This window comes from Mesocricetus auratus, unplaced genomic scaffold (assembly GCF_017639785.1).
Source record: "Mesocricetus auratus isolate SY011 unplaced genomic scaffold, BCM_Maur_2.0 Super-Scaffold_100714, whole genome shotgun sequence".
Lineage (NCBI taxonomy): Eukaryota > Metazoa > Chordata > Mammalia > Rodentia > Cricetidae > Mesocricetus > Mesocricetus auratus.
In genome coordinates this window covers 1,170,075-1,189,985 of record NW_024429270.1, presented here as the reverse complement: position 1 = coordinate 1,189,985, position 19,911 = coordinate 1,170,075, and the positions used below count along the sequence as shown (strand labels likewise).

Genomic DNA, 19,911 nt, shown 5'->3' with positions numbered 1-19,911 from the left:
AGCCACTTGGAGGAAGGCGATAAGGACATTCAGATAGAGGTGGGCCAGAAAAGGACTAGTGTAATGACCCTAAATCCTGCTTTAAACTTTAAAACAATGACAATAAAACTCCGAAACAAAGAAGTTAGAAGGGCAGGTAAGATGACTCAGTGTGTAAAGGCTCTGGCCACCATCAAGTTTGTCAAGTGTGGCAACAAGAGTTCGATCCCCAGGACCATCTTGGTGAATCACTAGACCCCTCACCACTGTGGCGCACCTGCAAACACACGCGCACACACACAAATATAGTTTTAAAAACAAGCCGCAGGGTGTCTTAGGTTCCTTAGTAAATTTCTACGTCGTGAAGTCAGGGGATAGGGTGTAACCGAGGGTTCAGGTTTACAATGTGCGGAAATCGCATCCCCACTCCCCTGCATGTGAGTATGAGCCAATTACTAGATCTTCAGTGTGCACATATTTTCTCCAAGCAAACCCACTCTACTTGGTCTCTATTATGTGAAAGTCAGTGTGTCGTGAGGTTCATCAGAATGCTGGGTGGAAGGGCAGCAATTGGATTGCCAAGTGAGGACCAGAGGAGCCAGGACGGAGGGCAGCAAACCTCATTACCTCCCCACAGACAAATGGAAGTTTCCCTTACCCGAGGGTACCAGTCTTTCCTAGAATAGGTCTCCGGTGCCACGCCCCTCCCATCTCCCAGAAATAGGAGACCTGGAAAAGGACCTTAGAATGGCTGGTTCGAATCTACCCAGGGGTGAAAGAAGATAAAACATGTCCGGTACCTGGCCTAACCTCTCAAGGAAACGAAATTGGGGTTTGGAGAAAACATAGAGGTAGTGTCTCCCCATTTCCACCCATGGACTTCCCTGTGGGGTCCCTCACCTGAGAAACCAACTTCGCAATTCTCTAATTTGACATTTGATTTTGAGAAATGTTTAGTGTCCAGTGCAAAACAGCCCATTTAAGTTAGAGGTACTGCAATTGTCTGCTAAATTTGTTCCCAGCCATTTTTTAAAAACTGAGTTTGTGGGGTTACCTAATCATAAATAAAATCTCAGGTATGTAGGCAATGCTTGAGAGAATGTTTGAAAGACCACAGTCTTGTGGTCTTGTGTTTTCTTCCATTGCTGGTTGTTCTGGTGGGCACTTCTGGCTAAAGGAAATGGCTTCTTCTTTTTAAAAGATTCATTTATTATGTATACAGTGTTCTGCCTGAATGTTTGCCTGCAGGCCAGAAGAGGGCACCAGATCTCATTATGGTTGTGAGCCACCATGTGGTTGTTAGGAACTGAACTCAGAACCTCTGGAAGAGCAGCCAGTGCTCTTAACCTCTGAGCAGCCATCTTTCCAACCCAGAAATGGCTTCTTATGCGAGGAGATCTACTTTACTGGAATTTGGAACATTTGCTTCTACTTAGGTTTCCTTCGTATTTGTAAAATGAGGGTTCTGATCCAGCTAACAGTTGAATAAGTGGGTTCTCTTCCTCAGTGAAGTTGCTGTGGGCTAGAACTTGGCCTGGGACGATGATACCCTGGCTACCCAGTTACAGGGGTGCCTCAGGCAGCATCCGCTACCAAAGGTGAGGCTGGAACTGAGGGAGAACCTGATTAACTCTACAGCTCCACTTGCTAATCATCACCTACCTTTTCCTACCAGTTTTAGACGTATCTCTGCGGCACGCTCCCATTAGCTTTGCTGTCAGTAACCCCTCTGATGAGAGAGGTCATGGGAGAACTTGGAGGCAGCTCAAAAGGACTAGAATGGGCCCGGCGGTGGTGGCACACACGATTAATGCCAGCACTCGGGAGGCAGAGGCAGGTGGATCTCTGTGAGTTCCAGATCAGCCTGGTCTACAAGAGCTAGTTCCAGGACAACCTCCAAAGCCACAGAGAAACCCTGTCTCAAAAAGCAAAAACAAAACCCAAACAAACAAACAACAGGGGGCTGGAATGGGCGGGAGAGATGGCTCAGTGGTTAAGAACATTTGCCTATCTTTGCAAGGATGCAAGTTTGGTTCCCCATACCCATGTCAGGTAGGTTAGAACTGCCTGTGATTCCAGCTCTGAGGGAACCTAGTCTCCTTTTTGGGCCTGACACTATACACACTACGCATACCCGCAGCCCATCTCTGGTGGGGCTTGAAAGTGCAGAACACATTATACCTTTTCCTTACTTCTAATCACCATCTCCACACCTCAGGCCCCCATAAACACCTCTAAAGCCTATAGTTGGGACGGCTGATTGGAAGCTCTTAACTCCTCACGATTGGCCACTATCAACTCAGTGATTGTTACTGTGCCAGGCTGGCAGAACAGGACTGTTTCCATCACAGGGCAGTCCTCTGGACTCTCTGGGTGCCAAGAAAGGAACAAACAAACACACCAAGTACTTTCCTTCTCTCCTGGACACAGAGCCTGGAGGTCTAAAGAGGAATGGAGAAGGTCTTATTTCGTACCAGGTGGAAATCAGCCAGTGAGGCCTTGAGATGAGATTTCCCTGCTCTGCAGGGAGCATCTGAGGATGCCAGAGCCAGATGTGTTATTCTGTACTCTCCTAAGCATGATAAAATCCTCATCAGGAGCAGTTCCTCCCTGTACACCACCCACCTAGTGGTGGCCAAGCCTGCCCTGGTCTTCCATTCCAGTGGTGTCTCCGGTTTCTCGAACACTTCTCTTCTTTTGGAAGGAAGGGCTCCAGCTGCTTCTGCATTGTCAGCAGGGTGCCTGCTGAAGGCAATCCACTCTGGAAGCATGCTGCATGTCTGGGTGCCCATCCCCCTCAGCAAAGCTCAGGCTTCCTCATTGCCACCTCCGTTCTCTGTTGAAGAGCTGCTTATTGATCTTGGTGCATTTCTCAAAGTGGCTGCACTCTTAACTCTACTCACAGCACAGACGACCCACAGAGCCATATCCTCTCCCGGGGCCGGGGTGGGGGGTGGGAGGATGGGGGCACAGCCCTCAGTGGTTTGGACAAATGCAAGGCTAGGGATGGGCATTCTAACCAGCACACCTTGCCCGTTTTCCCTTTGCACCCGGAAGGCCAGATCTGGATGGGTCCACCCAAGGTGCAATTCAGGACCTGGCACGGAGCAGGTGTCAGGAATGGGTTACCATGTTGCCTGCAGGCTAGAAAACATGCCGCTTCTCCACTGTGGCTTCCGATGCCATTAAGCAGCAGGTCAGCTGAAGCCAGCAGACTGGTGTGGTGGCTCTGGGGGAGCAAGGCACGATTGCATTCTCTAAGGCTGTAAGGGCATGAGTCATATAGGCCTGGGCAGGAGGCAAGATAGGGATGGCCCAGGCTGTAACTGGGTAGAAGCTGAGGCCAAGCCTGAGTCAGGCCCTAACAAGTTCCCATGTCCCCAGGCAAGTCACGTGACTCTTTCCACAGCAATCACCTCTACCCAGCTTGCTTTCCTCAGGCTGGGCTGTAGGAATAGTTGAGAAGGCCCTAGAAAACGTCTTGGATCTGTGGAGTGGAGATGGCAACTCCCTGGGACATGCCGGACCCAGAGTTCTGAGTGCTGCACGCAGTTTCACTTCATGAAGTCCTGAAGACAGGGTGACCCCAGCTTTTCTGTGTGTAGCATGGGATGTTTGTGTGTGCGCAGAGGTAGACATGCATGCTGTATGGGTGTGCACACGGCTGGCGTAAGGCAGAGAGCAATCCTGGGTGTTTGTTGTTCCTCAGGAGCGTGTTTTTTGAGAGTCTCCCGTTGGTTTACAGCTTGACAACCAGGCGAGGCTGCTGTCAGCTCAGGGGATCCTTTTGTCTCTGCTTCCCCAGTGCAAAGATTACAAGTGTTTGGTACCACAGCAGCTCTTTTTATTTTCTCTTTCCCTGAGACAGGGTTTCTTTGTGTAGTCTTGGCTGTCCTGGAACTCGCTTTGTTGACCAGGCTGACCTCGAATTCACTGAGATCCACCTGCCTCTGCCTCCCAAGTGCTGGGATGAAAGGCGTGCGCCACCACCGCCCAGCAGCTTTTTAAAAGACTGGTTCAGAGGATTGAACTCAGGTCCTTATGCCCACAAAGCAAGAACATTACTGACTGAGCTAGCTTCCGGCTCCACTCTTCTCTTTAAATTACAATTTTATGTGTATGGCTGTTTTGCCTGCATGTATGTGCACCATGTACATGCCTGGTGCCTGAGGCCAGACAGACTGAAGTCACAGCAGTGGAGTCAGTGAGGTTGCTCACTGGCTAGCAGCACTTTTTAATGAATTCTACAGAGTGGCAGGAAGAAACTGACTCCCGAGAGCCTTCTGGGAACTCACGTGCCTGCACACACACACACACACACACACTAAAATAAAAGAGATACACAGAAATCTTTAAAGTCGTAGCAGTCTCCCAAGAGCCCCGTGAACCGTGAAGCACAGCTGGAGGGGAGGGCAGACGCACCTCCCACCTTCTAAATTAGAAGTAGTTTAAAATAAGATGCCACATTAAAAAGACAGATTTTTATTTGTTAAACATAATTTAAAACTGTAAAAAAATATTTCTTCATCCATCACTATGACAACTGGAGAAGATTGGTTCTTTGCCCTGATAAGAGCTTGATGGAAAATAAAATCTCCTGTGCCTCCCCGGCCTCTCCACCTCCCACCCGCCCCCACCCCTGAAGAATGCTCAGCCACAGGGGCAGGAGTATTTTGCCTAGAGGAAAGGTGCCTCTATGCTTCTTTGGGAAAGCTGATGGGGGAAACCAGGGGTCATAGGTGGTGGAGGCCTGGCTGGCAGCCATATCCAGGCCAACATGAAACATCTGCTGGGCTCTCCCCAGGCACCTGGCTGGGTAAGTGGGAGGGTGGAATGAAGAGAGCTGCTGACCACAAATGAGCGCCCTGTGCCCTGGCCCTGAAATGACCTCTGCTGGCACAGGATGGGATGAGGGGAAAAAGGGATAAATAAAGGAGATTACAAGGAGGGTCACAGGCTCACTGAAGCCCCAGTTTGACAGCGGTGAGTCACGGCACAATGACTTTAAGAACTGGTGTGATGGCCAGTGGCATCAATATAGGTCACATCAGTGGAGAGACCTCTGTGGGGACTCCACTGAGGGTGGGTGGGCTCCCGAGCAGGGCTCATTTGCTTTTCCTAGAGGAAGAGAAGAATTAGAGGTCCGGCTGCCCTCTACTGGTGATTTCTGGAAATGACTACACCACAGCAGCAGACCCGGGAGTGGAGCCCACCAGAACAGTGCTCAGTGTGTGATTAGGACTTCTTGTGGGGGGCATCCCACAGATGGCAGCAGGCTCCTCCATCTCAGCTGGTCTATAGAGCGGCATGGGACAAGGTTTACTTCAAAGGCATCGAGAAAAATTTGTTCCCAGACTTGCAGCGGACCTGCTCAGCCAGCACACGCAACAGCACCTCAGAGTCTTCAAATTCATCCACGATTTCCTTCAGTCAGCAGCAGGGAGGTGACAGCCACGTTAAGGGGAATCGGACCCACAGGCACCACAAACAACACCAGTCCAGGAAACTGGGCAATACTGAGAGGGTTCCAGGTCATGAAGACTCCAGGATCTGCAATCACTATCATGTCCAATCACCTTAGCTTACCAATGAGGACACACATAACATTCTGGAGGCAGTAACTACCACGAAGTTTGGTTTAGTTTGGGACTGAGCTCTTTGCTGCCTTCCACAGGCCAAGGGGAAGGTGCCTATAGAGTGGATGGCCTGAACAGATTTTGACTTGTGAAGTATTTTTAAAAAAATCCAAATAAGACACTGGGGAGGCAGAGGCAGGTGGATCTCTTAGAGTTCAAGGACATTCTGGTCTACAAAAAGAGACCATGTTTTGAAAAAAAATCAAACATAAATAAACAAAGAAAAATAAATGATTTCCAAATCTGTTGCCAACACCGGAAAATGCGAACACTGCCCATAGAAATGTTGACCTCTGGCTTCCCTTGAGAAAAACAGGACTGCTACCAACCAAAGGCCATGCTGCTGCCTGCCTCCGTGCTCTGTCAGGCGCTGTGCAAACATTGCACATTCTTCCAGGGCATCGACAGGAGAGTCACCTGCTTTGCCTGCTAGCAAAATGTAGCCAGACATGGTGGCACATGCCTGCAATCTCAGAATCTTGTGATAGAAAGAACACTCCGAGTTTGAGGCTTGCCTGCTCTACAGTGAGTTCTAGGCCAAGCAAGGAGACATTGTGAGACTCAAAAGTGAGACCCGTAATGTAACAGGCTCTGAGGGCTGGAGGCCCCTCGTACCTGCCGTTCTTCCTCCACTTATAACTGCCAGATCCAAACCTCTGACCTCAGACAAATGTCTGCAGCTGAGGGGGAGGGGCTCACCCTGGTCATGTGTCGGGTTAAGGCAAGGCACACAAAACCCTAGAGGTTTTATTACACTGCGGTTCTGCTCCCCGGCCAGGGTGGGGCTGTAGGGTCACTTAGTTCCCAGCTGCTGCTGCTGCCGCCAGCTCAGGGATGACACTTTGGGCAGGAAGGGAGGGGATGAGGACCTCCTCTATGTCACTGGGTTTGCTACAGATTTAGGTTTCAGTATCCAATCTCCCCTTTCTGTCATTCGTTCCTCCCATCATTTGGGAGCTCAGTGCTCTGTGTCCCTGCCCTGGAAATTCACCTGTAGTTCCTGCAGGCACTGTCCCTCCAGCTGGAGACGAGCATCACCCACACACCAGGCCAGACTGACATGAAATGAAGGGTCCTAGGGAAGACAGGCAGGAATCAGGCCACCACTGGATGCCATGGCAGGCCCATCCATCACAGCAGTTCTATGACAGTCCCATCGGTCTCCCTGTAGGATCGCTGGCCTGCCCCCAGAGCTGAAGCCATGTCTCCTGCCCACACAGACAAAATAGCTTGTGCTGGTCCCCACTACAGACTGAATCGTACTCCCCCCCAAATGCAAACAGTGAAAGCCTAACCCCCAAGGTGATGGGGTTTGGATGTGATAGGGTTAGATGAGGGCACAGGATGGTGCCCTTAGAAAAAGAGATGTGGATGGGCAATGGCTCACAGGTTAAGAACACGGGCAGCTCTTCCAGAGGACAAAGGTTTGATCCCCAGTGCCCACCTGATGGTTAACAAGTCTAGTCCCAGGGAGATCTGATGCCCTCTTATGGCCGCCAACGGCACTGCATACACATGGTGTACAGGCGTGGAGGTAGGCAAAACATCCATAAGCACAAGAGTAATTAAAATTAAAGACGGGGAAGAGAGCTGTGCACTCCTTTCCCTCAATGAGGGAGGGAACAGTGACGGATGCCTCTTGCAAGCCACAGCCCTCATCATATAGGTGACTTCCAGGGCTAAAGGCATGCACTACCATGCTCAACTCTGGCTCTGTTTTCTGATCTAGAACATTCCAGCAGAGGCCATACTTTTCAGATTAAATGAACAAAACCCCCAAATGTCAACAATTTTGAAGAAACAATAATTATCTCTGTTAAAAAATAACTGCATACCTAGCATGGTTTCGCAAACACATTGAATAAAACCAATGGCCCGTTAGAGCTGTGACACTCAAGCTGGACTTGAGACCGCAGAAGGACATGGGGTGGTACAGTGAGGATGTGAAGCTACAGCTCTTCCTGGGAGTCATTTTACTAAGTGCTGGGGACAGCTACTCAGAAAAAACAAGGCAAATATGGATGCCTTACAGAGTAGAAAGACAAATCTCAAGACACACAAACAGTTTTCCGACATTGGACTCTGGCTAGACTACAACTGGTGATACCCCAGCCCCAATCCTGTGGCTGGCACTCAGGCTCCACACGGGGAGGTTCTTCGGTCTCTTTGGTTTGCTCTGATAGGGCTTCTCTGAGGGTGCTCTGCTCTAGACTGGCCAATGACCAGCAGCCCTGTGGCAGAAACAGTGATCCTCTCTGTTCACCTGCCTCAACCGTGTGCATTACCTGGTAGAAGGTAGTGAGGCCAAATTCTTCCATGACTCTGTCCACCTCTGAGACCAGGGCCAGGAACTGGGCATGCCCTGAACTGACCTCAAGCCCAATGAAGGTCCTAGGAAGAGTCAGGGAGACAACAGGGGCATAAAATGCAGCCTGTGAGAACACAAACCACACAAGTAGAAGCAGGCGCATCCAACAGGAAGTGCAGGGACTTGGGCTGTGGCTCACCCCATCTTCCTGTGCATGTCCCTGCTACTCCATGAACCAACTCTCCCTCCAGTCTCCCTCCTTCCCTCACTTAAGAACCTGCCTTCCCGTATGTCTCCTCTTCTCATGTCTACGGAGCCTTGCAGGGCAGCCTTCATCCACCACTGCATACCTGGCCCTCCTGCCCCCTCCTCTCTCTGGCAGCCTCCTGGACTCATCACTGTCTCCGAGCTCTGCTCTGTGGTACCCACTTCCTTATACAGGTGCTGAGAACTGCTGCCTTTAGTAACCGAATCCTTCCCTGACCCTGCCCTCATCCCATTCTCTATGAAACATTGTAAAACAAACAACAGACCATAGTCTGCTGTCTTCCTCTGTACTATCTAGACCCCTACCTATGGACCTCCCCCAGAAATGTTCTTGTCAAAGTGGCCAATGACTATAATGATCTCTATGCTATCAAAGCCACAAATCCTGTCCAGTCGATTCCCCAATCCTGGAAATCCTTCAGCTTATAAGTTATAGGGCCTAAATGAAGTATGGAGTGAACCCTTTCAGAGCAGCTGTGAGGGCCGGCTCAGTGAATGGACTGGACAGGGAGGCCCTACAGATAAAAATGCCCTCGCTTTTTTGTTTCTTTGTTTTTTGAGACAAGGTTTCTCTGTGTTGCCCTGGCTGATCTAGAACTCACTTTGTAGACCAGGTGGCCTCCAACTCACAGAGATCCACCTGCCTTTGCCTCCCCAGTGCTAGGATTAAAGGCGTGCACCACCACTGTTGGGCTGAAAATGCCCTCTTAAGTTCACTTAATGCTTTAGGATTTCTAACTTTTCAAGCCTCATTGGCTCCTTTGGCAATGGATGAATAAGGGGACGTGAGAAACGGTGCAGGAGGGAGATAACAGGAGCTCATCACCATGGCGGAGGGAGCCGGACAGGGACCGGCTCACCTTCACAGGCTGCCTCCATACTGCGATAGCTCTCCATCTGCACCGCTCCTAAAATCCCTCAGCTCTTCTGAGTAAGCTTGGGTTTCGTTTATTTTTAAAAAACAAATTTATTTTTGGGAAGAGGTGCCCGGCAAGTATATGTGAAAACGAAATGCATCCCCTCTATCTTTGCGATGAAGTTAAGGACCCACCTGGTTTTTTCCTGGTTGGTATAAATCTTCACCTGGCCGGCAGTGAAGAAGAACCTGAAATTGAAAAGGAGAAGGATATCTCAGGAAACAAAAGGGAAGGAGTACAGTAGTCCACGCTGTAAAAACCAGCACTTTGGGCTGGGGATGGTGATGGGTATCTACACTCAGGAGCCTGAGACAGAAGATCGCAACTTACAGAAAGAGTCTACCTCAAACAGAAAAGAAACATCAGCCCCAAGACACCTCCCCAAAAAGCACTTTAAAGATGTAATTAATGCACTTTACAAGTCAATACTGTTACTCCACGATTTAAGTGGAAATTTGAACTAAAAATATCTTATAGTTAGACAAGATGATAAATTACCCTTGCAGTATGTAGTAGTGTCCAGGTACCAGCAAAAAGTTGGCTTTGCTAAGAGTGGTTCATCCCAGGAAACAACCTGAAGCCACCAGCTTTACTGACACTAGCTTCACCTAGGTTCTGTGTAGCATGTTGTGCAGTGTACCTGAGAAAGTCACCCGTCGTGTGGGTGAAAACAGACAGTTGACATGACCCTGTGAGGCACAGACAAGAAAATGGACCTGGTGAGGCTGAATTTGATGAGGCAGGAGTTGAGGCTCAGTCCGTTTGATTGCAAAGTCCTTGTTCTCACCTAAAAAGGGAGTCTCTGTTGAAGTGCAGAAACCCTACTCACTCAGCACCTGTATTAGTTACACAGGGACCAGAGTCAGGGTTGCACTGCCTAGTGCTGTAGAATAATCCTTCTGTACACTGTGAAGATGTGTTGCTCTCACTGTTAATAAAAAACTGATTGGCTAATAACTAGGCAGGATTTTCAGGGCAAAGAGAATGCTGGGAAGAAGGCTGGAGTCTGGGGAGTCCCAAGCCAGACAAGTAAGAAGCAACACAGGAAGTTCATAGATGAGGTGATGAACCTCGGGGCAGCACATAGATAATAGAAATGGGTTCATTTAAGTTGTAAGAGCTGGCTGGAGACAAGCCTAAGCTATCGGCCAGGCATTTATAAAATATTAAGTCTCTATGTGGTTGTTTGGGAGTGGCTGCTAGGACACAGAGAAACTCTGCCTACAGCCTAGTTTTGGTCATCTCAACTCAATAAACTAAGGTTTGCAGCTTGTCTAGCTTCACTGAGGACAGAGGGCAGCAAACAGAGCAAGGACATCAAATCCATCTCCTCAAAGACGCCAATCTGACAGTCTCTGGTCCTCAAGTGAGTAGGGCAACAGGTTACACACATGTCTCACAGAGAATGATACCTCTTGCAATGGCTCTTGGGCAGTTTCCAGAGGTCCCATCAAGGTGCTTGCTCCATTAAAGAACTAGTACCCACTAGAAGGCTGAGGGAGTGGCTTCCCACCAGACCTTATTCATGAATTCTCATGCGCCGGTGTCTCACTTTCAAGCAGCATGCCTGATGTGCACCTCAGTCTTGTTACCACGACAATGCTGCTGATCACCCCGCTTGAATGCTAGTTTGCCCAGGAAACAGAGCTCCAAGAAGATAAAGGCAGCATTCTCTGGAATAAGGGGAAAGGACATTTCTATTCTTTACTTACAAGGGGAGAATATGAACAGAGTCAGACTAGCCTAAGTTACTCCCATGACTTCTGCTGAAACCGTGTGTGTGTGTGTGTGTGTGTGTGTGTGTGTGTGTGTGTGTGTGTGTGTGTGTGTGTGTGTGAAGCCTGGGGGTTGGAGAGAGAAAGATGGCTCAGTGATTGGTGATTAAGAACACTTGAACACTTGCTGTGCAACCATAAGGACTGGAATTGTGATACTAGAACCCAACTAACAAGTTGGACATTATGTGTGCACCTGTAACCCCAGCTATAAGCTGGACAGGGACAGAGGGTCCCTGGGGCTTGCAGGTTTCCAAGCCTAGCCAAGAAAACACAAGCTCAAAGTTTGGGAAAGGCCCCGTCACAAAGGAATAGGCAGAGAATGACAGAAGACAGCTGAAGCCTTCTTTTGGCCTCCACATGCAGAGGCACAGACTCTCACACACACATGCATGAACGTGCACACATACCCCCCACTTTAAATTTTTATTTTTCTCATTTTTTTTTGTGCATGGGTATTTTTCCTGCATGTACGCGCAGCTGTGCATCATGTGTATGGGGGCCAGAAGAAGCTAGAGCTACAGACAGTTTGAGCTGCCAATTGGAGCTGGGAACTGAATCCAGGTTCTCTACAAGAACAGCCAGTGCTCTCAAGCATCTGCTCTCAAGCCCGATAAACACATTTTAAATGAAGCCTGAAGGGTGGGGAGGATAGTGCAATTGGTAGAAGTAGTAGCCAGACAAGGGTGAGGGTGTGAATTCAAAACTCTGGACCCCAGGTAAAAGCTGGACACAGTGTGAACATCTGTAATTCCAGTGCTCCCATCAGGAGGTGGGACAGAGATGCGGGGATCCCAGATGCTCATGGGCTAGGTAGCCTGAGACACACAGAAAAAAAAAAAAAAAAAAAACAACAAACAAACGAAAAACCTCTCAAACCAAAAGAACTACCAAAAACCAACAAAGAGCTCCATGTCAAGCAATGCGGAAGGTGAGGAGCAACGCCTGACGTGTACATGCATGCTGAGGAACGCATGTCTATACTCACATAAGAAGACACATGCACTGCTGGCTCCCTTGTCATCGAGAGAAGGAAGCCAACCTCGTGGGACAGAGCTGAGACAGCACACTCAGGCTCCTCTGGCTACCTCCATCTACTCGTGCATGACTAGGGCTGTCTCTGCACCTGTCTGTAATTCCCTTTGGGTGAAGCCAGTTTAGGTTGGGTCCTGACACCTGTGATAGACCTGATACTATACAGCTGGCAATAAACCTGATATTTACAGATGATAAATATGCAGCTGGAACTCACAGTGGGCTAGACTGAGATGTGCTTTATCCTGATTTTCTCACCTACTGACTGCTATGGAGCAAATTCTTTCCCCTTCAACCAAATAGAGAGCTTTTCCATTTGAAAGAGTCGCACTCCAGACTCCCTGAGCCTCAGGCCCCCTGAGCAGTGGGCTTGGGGATTCACCAGAAGACTTCTATTTTCACCCATCTCATGCCTTCACAGGGGCATCTATGAAGAAAGACTCTGTAGACAGGGCTGGAGAGATGCCTCAGCGGGTAAGAGCACTGGCTGCTTTGGCAGAGGACTAGGGTTCAATTCTCAGCACCTACACAGAGGTTCACAACTTTCTGTGTCTCTGATGCCTTCTTCAGACCTCCACCAGCACAGGCACATACATACATACACACAGGCAAAACACTTATACAGGGGTTGGAGAGATAGCTCAGTGATTAGGAGCACTGACTGCTCTTCCAGAGGAAACATGTTCAATTCCCAGCACCTACATGGCTGCTCACAACTGTCTGTAACTCCAGTTCCAGGGGATCTGGCACCCTCACACAACTTACATACAGGTAAAACACCAATTCACATAAAAGAAATAAATAAAAAAACACTCATATAACATAAAATAAATGTTTTTAAAAATCAGTGGTGGCACACACCTTTAATGCCAGCACTCTGAGTTTGAGGCCAGCCTGGTCTACAGAGAGTTCCCGGACAGTCAAGGGTACACAGAGAAACCCTGTCTCGAATAACAAACACAAAAACCTTTTAAGAAGACTGAGATGAAATCAGATTACAAAATACACTAACAAGAGAGTTCTGTGAGTTCTTTGTAGGACCAGCCCTCAGAGTTAGGACTTCTTCACCTGCCCAGTCCTGAGCAAGCACCTACTGATTCCTGGAGGAGGTCATGGGCAATCAGAGAGATGCCACAGTGGGGGGTGGGGATCAGCTCTGGCTCCAGGAGGGAGGAGGGGCATGAGTACATGTAAGGATGAGTGGATGGGCTCTGGGGCCATCAACAGCAGCAGGACCAGGTGCTGCTGGCACTAAGGGTCCTGAAAACCACTGGGAAAGACTTGGCAAAAGAGTAGGCAAGGACATGCAAAACTCAAGTCCAAACGGATCAAAGACCTCAATATAAATCCATCCACACTGAGCCTCACAGAAGAGAAAGTGGGAAGTAAATTTGAATGCATGGGCACAGGAAACCACTTCCTAAATAGAACACCAGTAGCACAGACACTGAGAACAAAAATTAATAAATGGGACCTCCTGAAACCGAGAAGCTTCTGTAAAGCAAACATGGTCAACAAGATAAAAGGACTTCCTATAGAATGGGAAAAGATCTTCACCAACCCCCCATCTGACAGAGAGCTGATCTCCAAAAATAAAGAACTCAAGAAACTAGAAATCAAACTACCAAATAATCCAATTAAAAATGGGGTTCAGATCTAAACAGAGAATTCTCAACAGAACAATCTCAAATGGTGGAAAGACACTTAAAGAAATGCTCAACATCCTTAGTCATCAGGGAAATGCAAATCAAAACTACTCTGAGATTCTACCTTACACCGATCACAATGGCTAAGATCAAAAACATCAATGACAGCTTGTGCTGGAGAGGATGTGGAGTAAGGGGAATGCTCCACCATTGCTGGTGGGAGTGTAAACTTATACAGCTGCTGTGGAAATCAATATGGCGATTTCTCAGAGAAGTAGGGATCAACCTACCGCAAGCCCCTGCAATTCCACTGTTGGGCACATACCCAAAGGAGGCACATTCACACCATAAGGACATTTGCTCAACTATGTTCTTTTGTTGTTTTTTTGTTTGTTTGTTTGGTTTTTGGTTTTCTCTGTATTGTTTTGGAGGCTGTCCTGGTACTCACTCTGTAGACCAGGCTGGCCTCGAACTCACAGAGATCTGCCTGCCTCTGCCTCCTGAGTGCTGGAATTAAAGGCGTGTGCCACCAATGCCCGGCCATTCAACTATGTTCTTAACAACATTATTTGTTTTTAGCCAGATCTTGGAAACAAACTAGATGCCCCTCAACTGAAGAATGGATAACGAAAATGTGGTACATTTACACAATGGAGTACTACTCAGTGGTAAACAATGACATCCTAAATTCGCAGGCAAATGGACAGAACTGGAAAAATCCATCCTGAGTGAGGTAACCCAAAACTAGAAGACAAATACAGTATGTAGTCACTCATAAGTGGATACCAAACATAAAGCAAAAGATACCCAGCCTATAATCCACAACTGCAGAGAAGCTAGAACCCTCTTCCAGAAACAGATGGAAGCAGATGAAGAAATCCACAACTACCCATTGGGCCAAGCTCCTGGAGTACAATCAAAGTGAGGGAGGAGCGATATGAACAAAGGAGTCAAGACCATGATGGGGAAACCCACAGAATCAGCTGACCCAAGCTAGTGAGAGATCACTGACTCCAGGTCTGACAAATGGGGAACCTGCATAAGACAAACTAGACTCCCTTAACGTAGGTGACAGTGATGTGACTGGCGCAATATATGAGGCTCGGGCACAAACTGACTTAGCGGAGCCCATTCTATATGGAGAGATTCCTTGCTCAACCTAGACATAGGGGTGTGGGGTGGAGAGGTGCCTTGGTCCTGCCTCAACGAGACAATGGGACAGACTTAGTAGACTTCCTACAGGAGGCCTAACCCTCTCCGAGGAGCAAATGGGAAGTGGGGGTGGGGGGAGGGGAGCAGGAGGAAAGGAAGGAGGGGGAACTGGGATTGGGATGTAAATAATAATAATAATAAAGTAGGCAAGGATTTCAGGAGCAGTATAGATAGGTGAGTGTGGAAATGCCCTAAGTTGGTAGAGAAAACTGGAGGGGCCGGTGGTGACCTTTCTAACCCTCCCTACACGCCTCTTCTGTCACTCTTCACTTCTGACTTCTAAAGTGTCCTTTCTAGGGGATGGGGACGCAGCTCGGTGACACAGTGCTTGTGTCCACCTCTCTCTCCTTTGTAGGTCTGTGTGTGGTGGCTCACGCCTATCCTAGTACTCAGGTAGCTGAGGCAGGGTTGCAATAAACCCAAGGCCAACCTGGTTCAGGGAGCCTGCCTGCCTCAGTAAACAAGTAAATAAAATTCTGTGTCAAGGTGGGAATCTAGGAATTGAGCTGTGCTCTTCAATTTTGTGACACCTTCTAGTAGACGTCAATAGGAGGAGCTGGGGGTGGGGTCATAGGAAGCTCTGATCTGTAACAAAATCAGAGTTCTTGGCTAACCTAGGGACCCAATGTGAGCTGGCATCTACCATAGAGGGCATCTTGTGGGGTGAAGCGCTTAGCCTGCGAGGTTGTACTAAGTCTGGGGCATTGGTGTCAGAACTAAACTAAACTGTAGGACGCCCAGCCAGCATCTGGAGAGCTGCAGAAGTGTTGGTATAGGAGAAGCTCTTACACATCTCACAACAGACGTGCTGGGAATCCTACGTGTCAGTTTAGAGGCATAAGGCAAGGTTTCTGTGTGCAACACAGAGGAAGCGCCATGGATACCTTACGTGAGGTGACTGCATCACACTGGATGGGACACAGCAGCCTCAGGTCGTTAGGTCCGGCCTGCTCGCCTGGCACCATCCCCATCTCCAAGCACACCAAAGCCCAGGAGGGAGAGGAAGTGACTGAAGGGGGAAGTGCTCACCTTTGGAAAGAGGCCATGTGGTCTTTGAGCGTCTGCACAAAGGGGAGGATCCAGTGGTGTCGGAGAACCACGCTCTGGGACAGGCTGAGGTGGAACTCCTCCATCCGCACCAATCGGGGCACGAATGTCTGAGCTCGGGGCAGCAACGTGTCAAGCAGATCCAGGAACTCTTCCTTCGCCTCATCTAGTGGAAGAGTAGACTGCCTCTTAGTCAAGCTGCCACAGATGAATAAAAAGCCCAGAGGCAGAGAAGCCCTTATTAGCCTGGTTTCAGGAGTAGCTTGTATCTGGACAGTTTACCAATATTTTAATGTGAATGTCTTTTCGAATAAATGTATTATGATATGTATGATATGTATGGGCATAAAGTTTTCTTAAAGCAACCGACCGGTCTCTGTGTCATCTATCCCGACCACCTCGCTACATTCTCGGATGCAGGCTGCTCAGCAGGTGCGACAGTGCTTTCCCCTGTTCCTCTAAGTGTTTCTACCCCCGGGTGCTGAGATTAAAGTCATGCCAGCCTAAAGCATCTTTATGCCAATACCAAGCTGTTTTCATTACTATAGCTCTATAGTCGAGTTTGAAGTCAGGTATGGTGATGTCTCCAAAGTTCCTTTATTCTACAGGGTTGTTTTGATTATCTGAGTTTTTTGTTTTTCCATATGAAATTGAGTATTGTCCTTTAGAGGTCTGTGAAGAATTGTGCTGGGATTTTGATGGGGACTGCATTGAATCTGTAGATTTCTTTTGGTAAGATTGCCATTTTTACTACGTTAATCTTATCTATCTAAGAGCATGGGTGATTTTTCCATTTTCTGTTGTCTTCTTTAATTTCTTTCTTTAAATACTCAGTTCTTGTTGTACAGGTCTTTCACTTGTTTGGTTAAAGTTACCCCAAGATATTTTGTTATTTGTGGCTATTATAAAGGGTGTTATTTCTGATTTCTTTCGCAGCCTGTTTATCATCTGTATATGGGAGGGCTATTGATTTTTTTTTTTGAGTTAATCTTGTATCCTGCTACTGAACGTGTTTATCAGTTGTAGTTCCCTGGTAGAATTTTTGTTGTCACTTTTGTAAGCTATCATATCATCTGCAAATAGTGAGAGTTTGATTTCTTCTTTTCCAATTTGTATCCCCTTGATCTCCTTTTGTTGTCTTATCACTCTAGCTAGAACTTCGAGTACAATATTGAATAGATAGGGAGAGAATGGACAGCCTTGTCTTGTTCCTGATTTTAGAGGAATCACTTTGAGTTTCTCTCCATTTAGTTTGATATTGACTGTTGGCTTGCTATATATTGCCTTTATTATGTTTAGGTACATTCCTTGAATCCCTGATCTCTCCAAGACCTTTATCATGAAGGGGTGTTGGATTTTGTCAAAGGCTTTTTCAGCATCTAAAGAGATGATCATGTGGTCTTTTTTTTCTTTCAGTTTGGCATCTTTATACATATCTGCTTAAATTTTGGAACAATCAAAATGTCCTTTGGCAGGTGAACATGCTGTGGTAGAGCCAGACAATGGAATACTAGTTAGCACTAAAAATAAATGAACTATCAAGTACGACAAGGCACAGAGGAACCTTAAATGCACACTACTAAGTCACAGAAGCTGATCTGAAAAGGCTACATACTAAGTGATCTCAATTCGGTGACGTTTTGGAGAAGGCAAATTTGTGGAAACAGGTTTGGAGGAAGGTAGAAATGGCTAAGTTAAGCACAAAGGATTCGTACAGCAGTGATATCACTCTGCATGATAGTGTAGATGTACATAGTTTAAGTTTGTCTAAACTCACAGAATGTACAACACCAAGATTTATCCACAATATAAACCTTGAAGCCTGGTGATTATAATATGGGCTCTCGTTGAGTGGTGGTGGCACACACCTTTAATTTCAGCATTGGCGAGGCAGAGGCAGAGGCAGGCAGATCTCTGAGTTCTAGGGCAGCCAGGACTACACAGAGAGACCTTGTCTCAAAAAACCAAAAATAAGTGGGTTCATTCATCTGTTGTGAGAAATGTTGCACTTTGCCGGTGGATGCTGATAATGGGGGAGTCTACACAAAATTAGAGCCCCCACTTTGTGTACTATGCTGAGAAGTTGACACTGCTGTTTGATTTACTCTTCTGAAGAGATAGACATTATTACCCCACTTTAGGGGTGTGGGGATGGGGACCCCGATCCAGCCCGTCACTTCCGCAGGGCCAGGCTGGGATGAGTCTAGCACACAGGGACCTGCTGCCTTCCTCCTAGCCACAGTCAGGAGGCCCTTGTTTGGGCCCTCTGCATGACTCACACGGAATGTAGATGTGCGTGGCCCAGTTGCCCCGCTCGTGGGGAAAGGTGCGGATGCGGCCCCCATGCTTTTCACTGTCGTCCTCAGGCCCCTCCTCTGTGTTAGAGAACATGCTCACCACACTGTCAGGTACCGGGAACCTCTGAGTGGGAAGGGAGCTCTGACCACTGCAAAAGAAGAAAGAACAGGCATTTTCTCCCTTTGCACATACAACGAAAGGTCTAAGCCTCTATGTACAGGAACTCTTTCCACAGCAGCCTTGCTGTGTAGTACACACTGGCCTCAAATGTGATCCTCCTTCCCTCAGCCACCGTGGCTGAGTGTAGATCTCCGGGAAGGTGTTTGAGTTTCTAGAGAGCCATACCTCTCTAGAACTACTGAAGTTTCCCAGCTACTCTGGGAGGCAGACCTCAGCAGAACTCTTGGTCCCTATGGGAACACTTGAGCAGGCAGCAGTGTGGCTTGGAGGTCCTTATTACCTAGCTAGACAGGCCAGAACTGAAGTAGCTCTGCGATCTTGTCGTATATTAATTTTTTAGGGCTTATTTATTGATTGTGGATATAGAGTTCTGCCTGTAGGCCAGAAGCGGGCACCAGATCTCATTACAGATGGTTGTGAGCCACCATGTGGTTGCTGGGGATTTCAGGACCTCTGGAAGAGAAGCCAGTGGAATGCTCTTAACCTCTGAGCCACCTCTCCAGCCTGTCGTATATTAATTTCCTCGCGTGTAAAGCATATTTCTATTTGCTAGAGCTCTTGTGCATTGAGCTGACAACATACTGCACTCAGCAAAGATCGGTATTTAAGAACCTAAGGCCCTTCATGTACAACATTCCCACGGGTTTTGCACCAGTCCGGGGTATCCAGTCTCCTCCAGTGTGGCTCCCGGTGGCTGTTCACTGACGAACGAAAAGCTTTGGTTATTATTGCATTGTGTTCAAATGAGGAAACAGATCTTGGAAGAAACATGCTTGCACACCAAGGGAGAAAAATGCACGGACTAGGGGTGGACTAGAACCCGTATCCTCACTCTCAACCTTGCCTCAGCCAAGGGTGTGCGTGTGAGCCATTTTGGGGCTTTGTCCAGGGTGTGCTCTGAACCCTCCTTTCCCTCGACGTCCCCTTTTATTCTTTCCGGGGAACCGACCCACCCTCCCGGGCATCCCGGAGGCTCGGATCCCACCCGGGTTTTCAAAAGAATCGCGCCCTCGCGATAGAAACTCCCTCGCTCCTCACCAACGGCGGCCCCCCGACCCGGGCTTGCTCCGCCCTGCGGCGGAGGCCTCGGTTTCATCCTCGGAGCCGCTGCTGCTGTAGCCCACCAGGGGCGCCGCGCTCATGGGGTCTTGACCACCGGCGGAATACGCGGGCAACCTAGGCCAGCGCCCCGAGTTCCGCTGAGCCGGAAGTGCTCGCTGGGGCGGGACCTAGAGTAGTTCCACCTCGGGGCGGGGCCTTGCGGCGGAGGGGGCGGAGCCCAGAGGACTACCGCAAACTGCGCTCGGCGGCTACGCGGTAAGTGCTGCAGGCGGTCTTCGGGAGCGCTCGGTCGCCCTAGTGCCCCAGTGCGGGTCCGCCTGTCAGACCTGCACGAAGTCAGGGCCCCAGGGTCCCTCCTGAGAGCGAGCTGAGCCTGAGCGGCGCGTCAGCTGCAGAAGACCGGAGCGTCGGGTGGGACGGGCCGGGGCTGGGGCTGGACCCGGACCCGGGCGCCTCGGCTCCGTAGGCTTCGGTGAGCGGATCCCGAGGCTCCAGCCCCGCCCCTCCGTACCCAGAGGCTCGGGCCGGCCGGGCCGCGGGTCCCCGGCA

General features: G+C 48.8%; 1 protein-coding gene across 3 annotated transcripts; it reads right to left on the bottom strand.

The window, feature by feature from the left end:
- Nucleotides 1-4,445: 4,445 nt before the first annotated feature.
- Nucleotides 4,446-19,543, bottom strand: Usb1 (U6 snRNA biogenesis phosphodiesterase 1). 3 transcript variants are annotated; one of them, XM_013119454.3, is made up of 7 exons: nt 19,339-19,543; nt 18,102-18,268; nt 15,805-15,988; nt 9,242-9,295; nt 7,901-8,006; nt 6,607-6,690; nt 4,446-5,538 (listed from the first exon to the last, which is right to left on the bottom strand). In XM_013119454.3, exons 1-7 carry the CDS (start codon nt 19,440-19,442, stop codon nt 5,536-5,538), a joined length of 702 nt encoding a protein of 233 aa, XP_012974908.1. In that variant the 5' UTR covers nt 19,443-19,543; the 3' UTR covers nt 4,446-5,535. The 3 variants fall into 3 exon arrangements, with proteins under 3 accessions (XP_012974908.1, XP_005078692.1, XP_012974906.1); XM_005078635.4 differs by having other exon boundaries at nt 4,446-5,403; XM_013119452.3 differs by having other exon boundaries at nt 4,446-5,097.
- Between the last annotated feature and the right edge of the window lie 368 nt (nt 19,544-19,911).

Bases quoted from the DNA above. Each gene is read 5' to 3' on its own strand.
- Usb1 (XM_013119452.3), bottom strand. From the start codon at position 19,442: ATGAGCGCGGCGCCCCTGGTGGGCTACAGCAGCAGCGGCTCCGAGGAT. The intron at 18,269-19,338 runs GTGAGGAGCGAG...CTTCTTTTGCAG, and splicing joins GGGTCGGGGGGCCGCCGTTG to TGGTCAGAGCTCCCTTCCCA. The intron at 6,691-7,900 runs GTAATGCACACG...TGTCTTCCCTAG, and splicing joins GCCTCACTACCTTCTACCAG to GACCCTTCATTTCATGTCAG.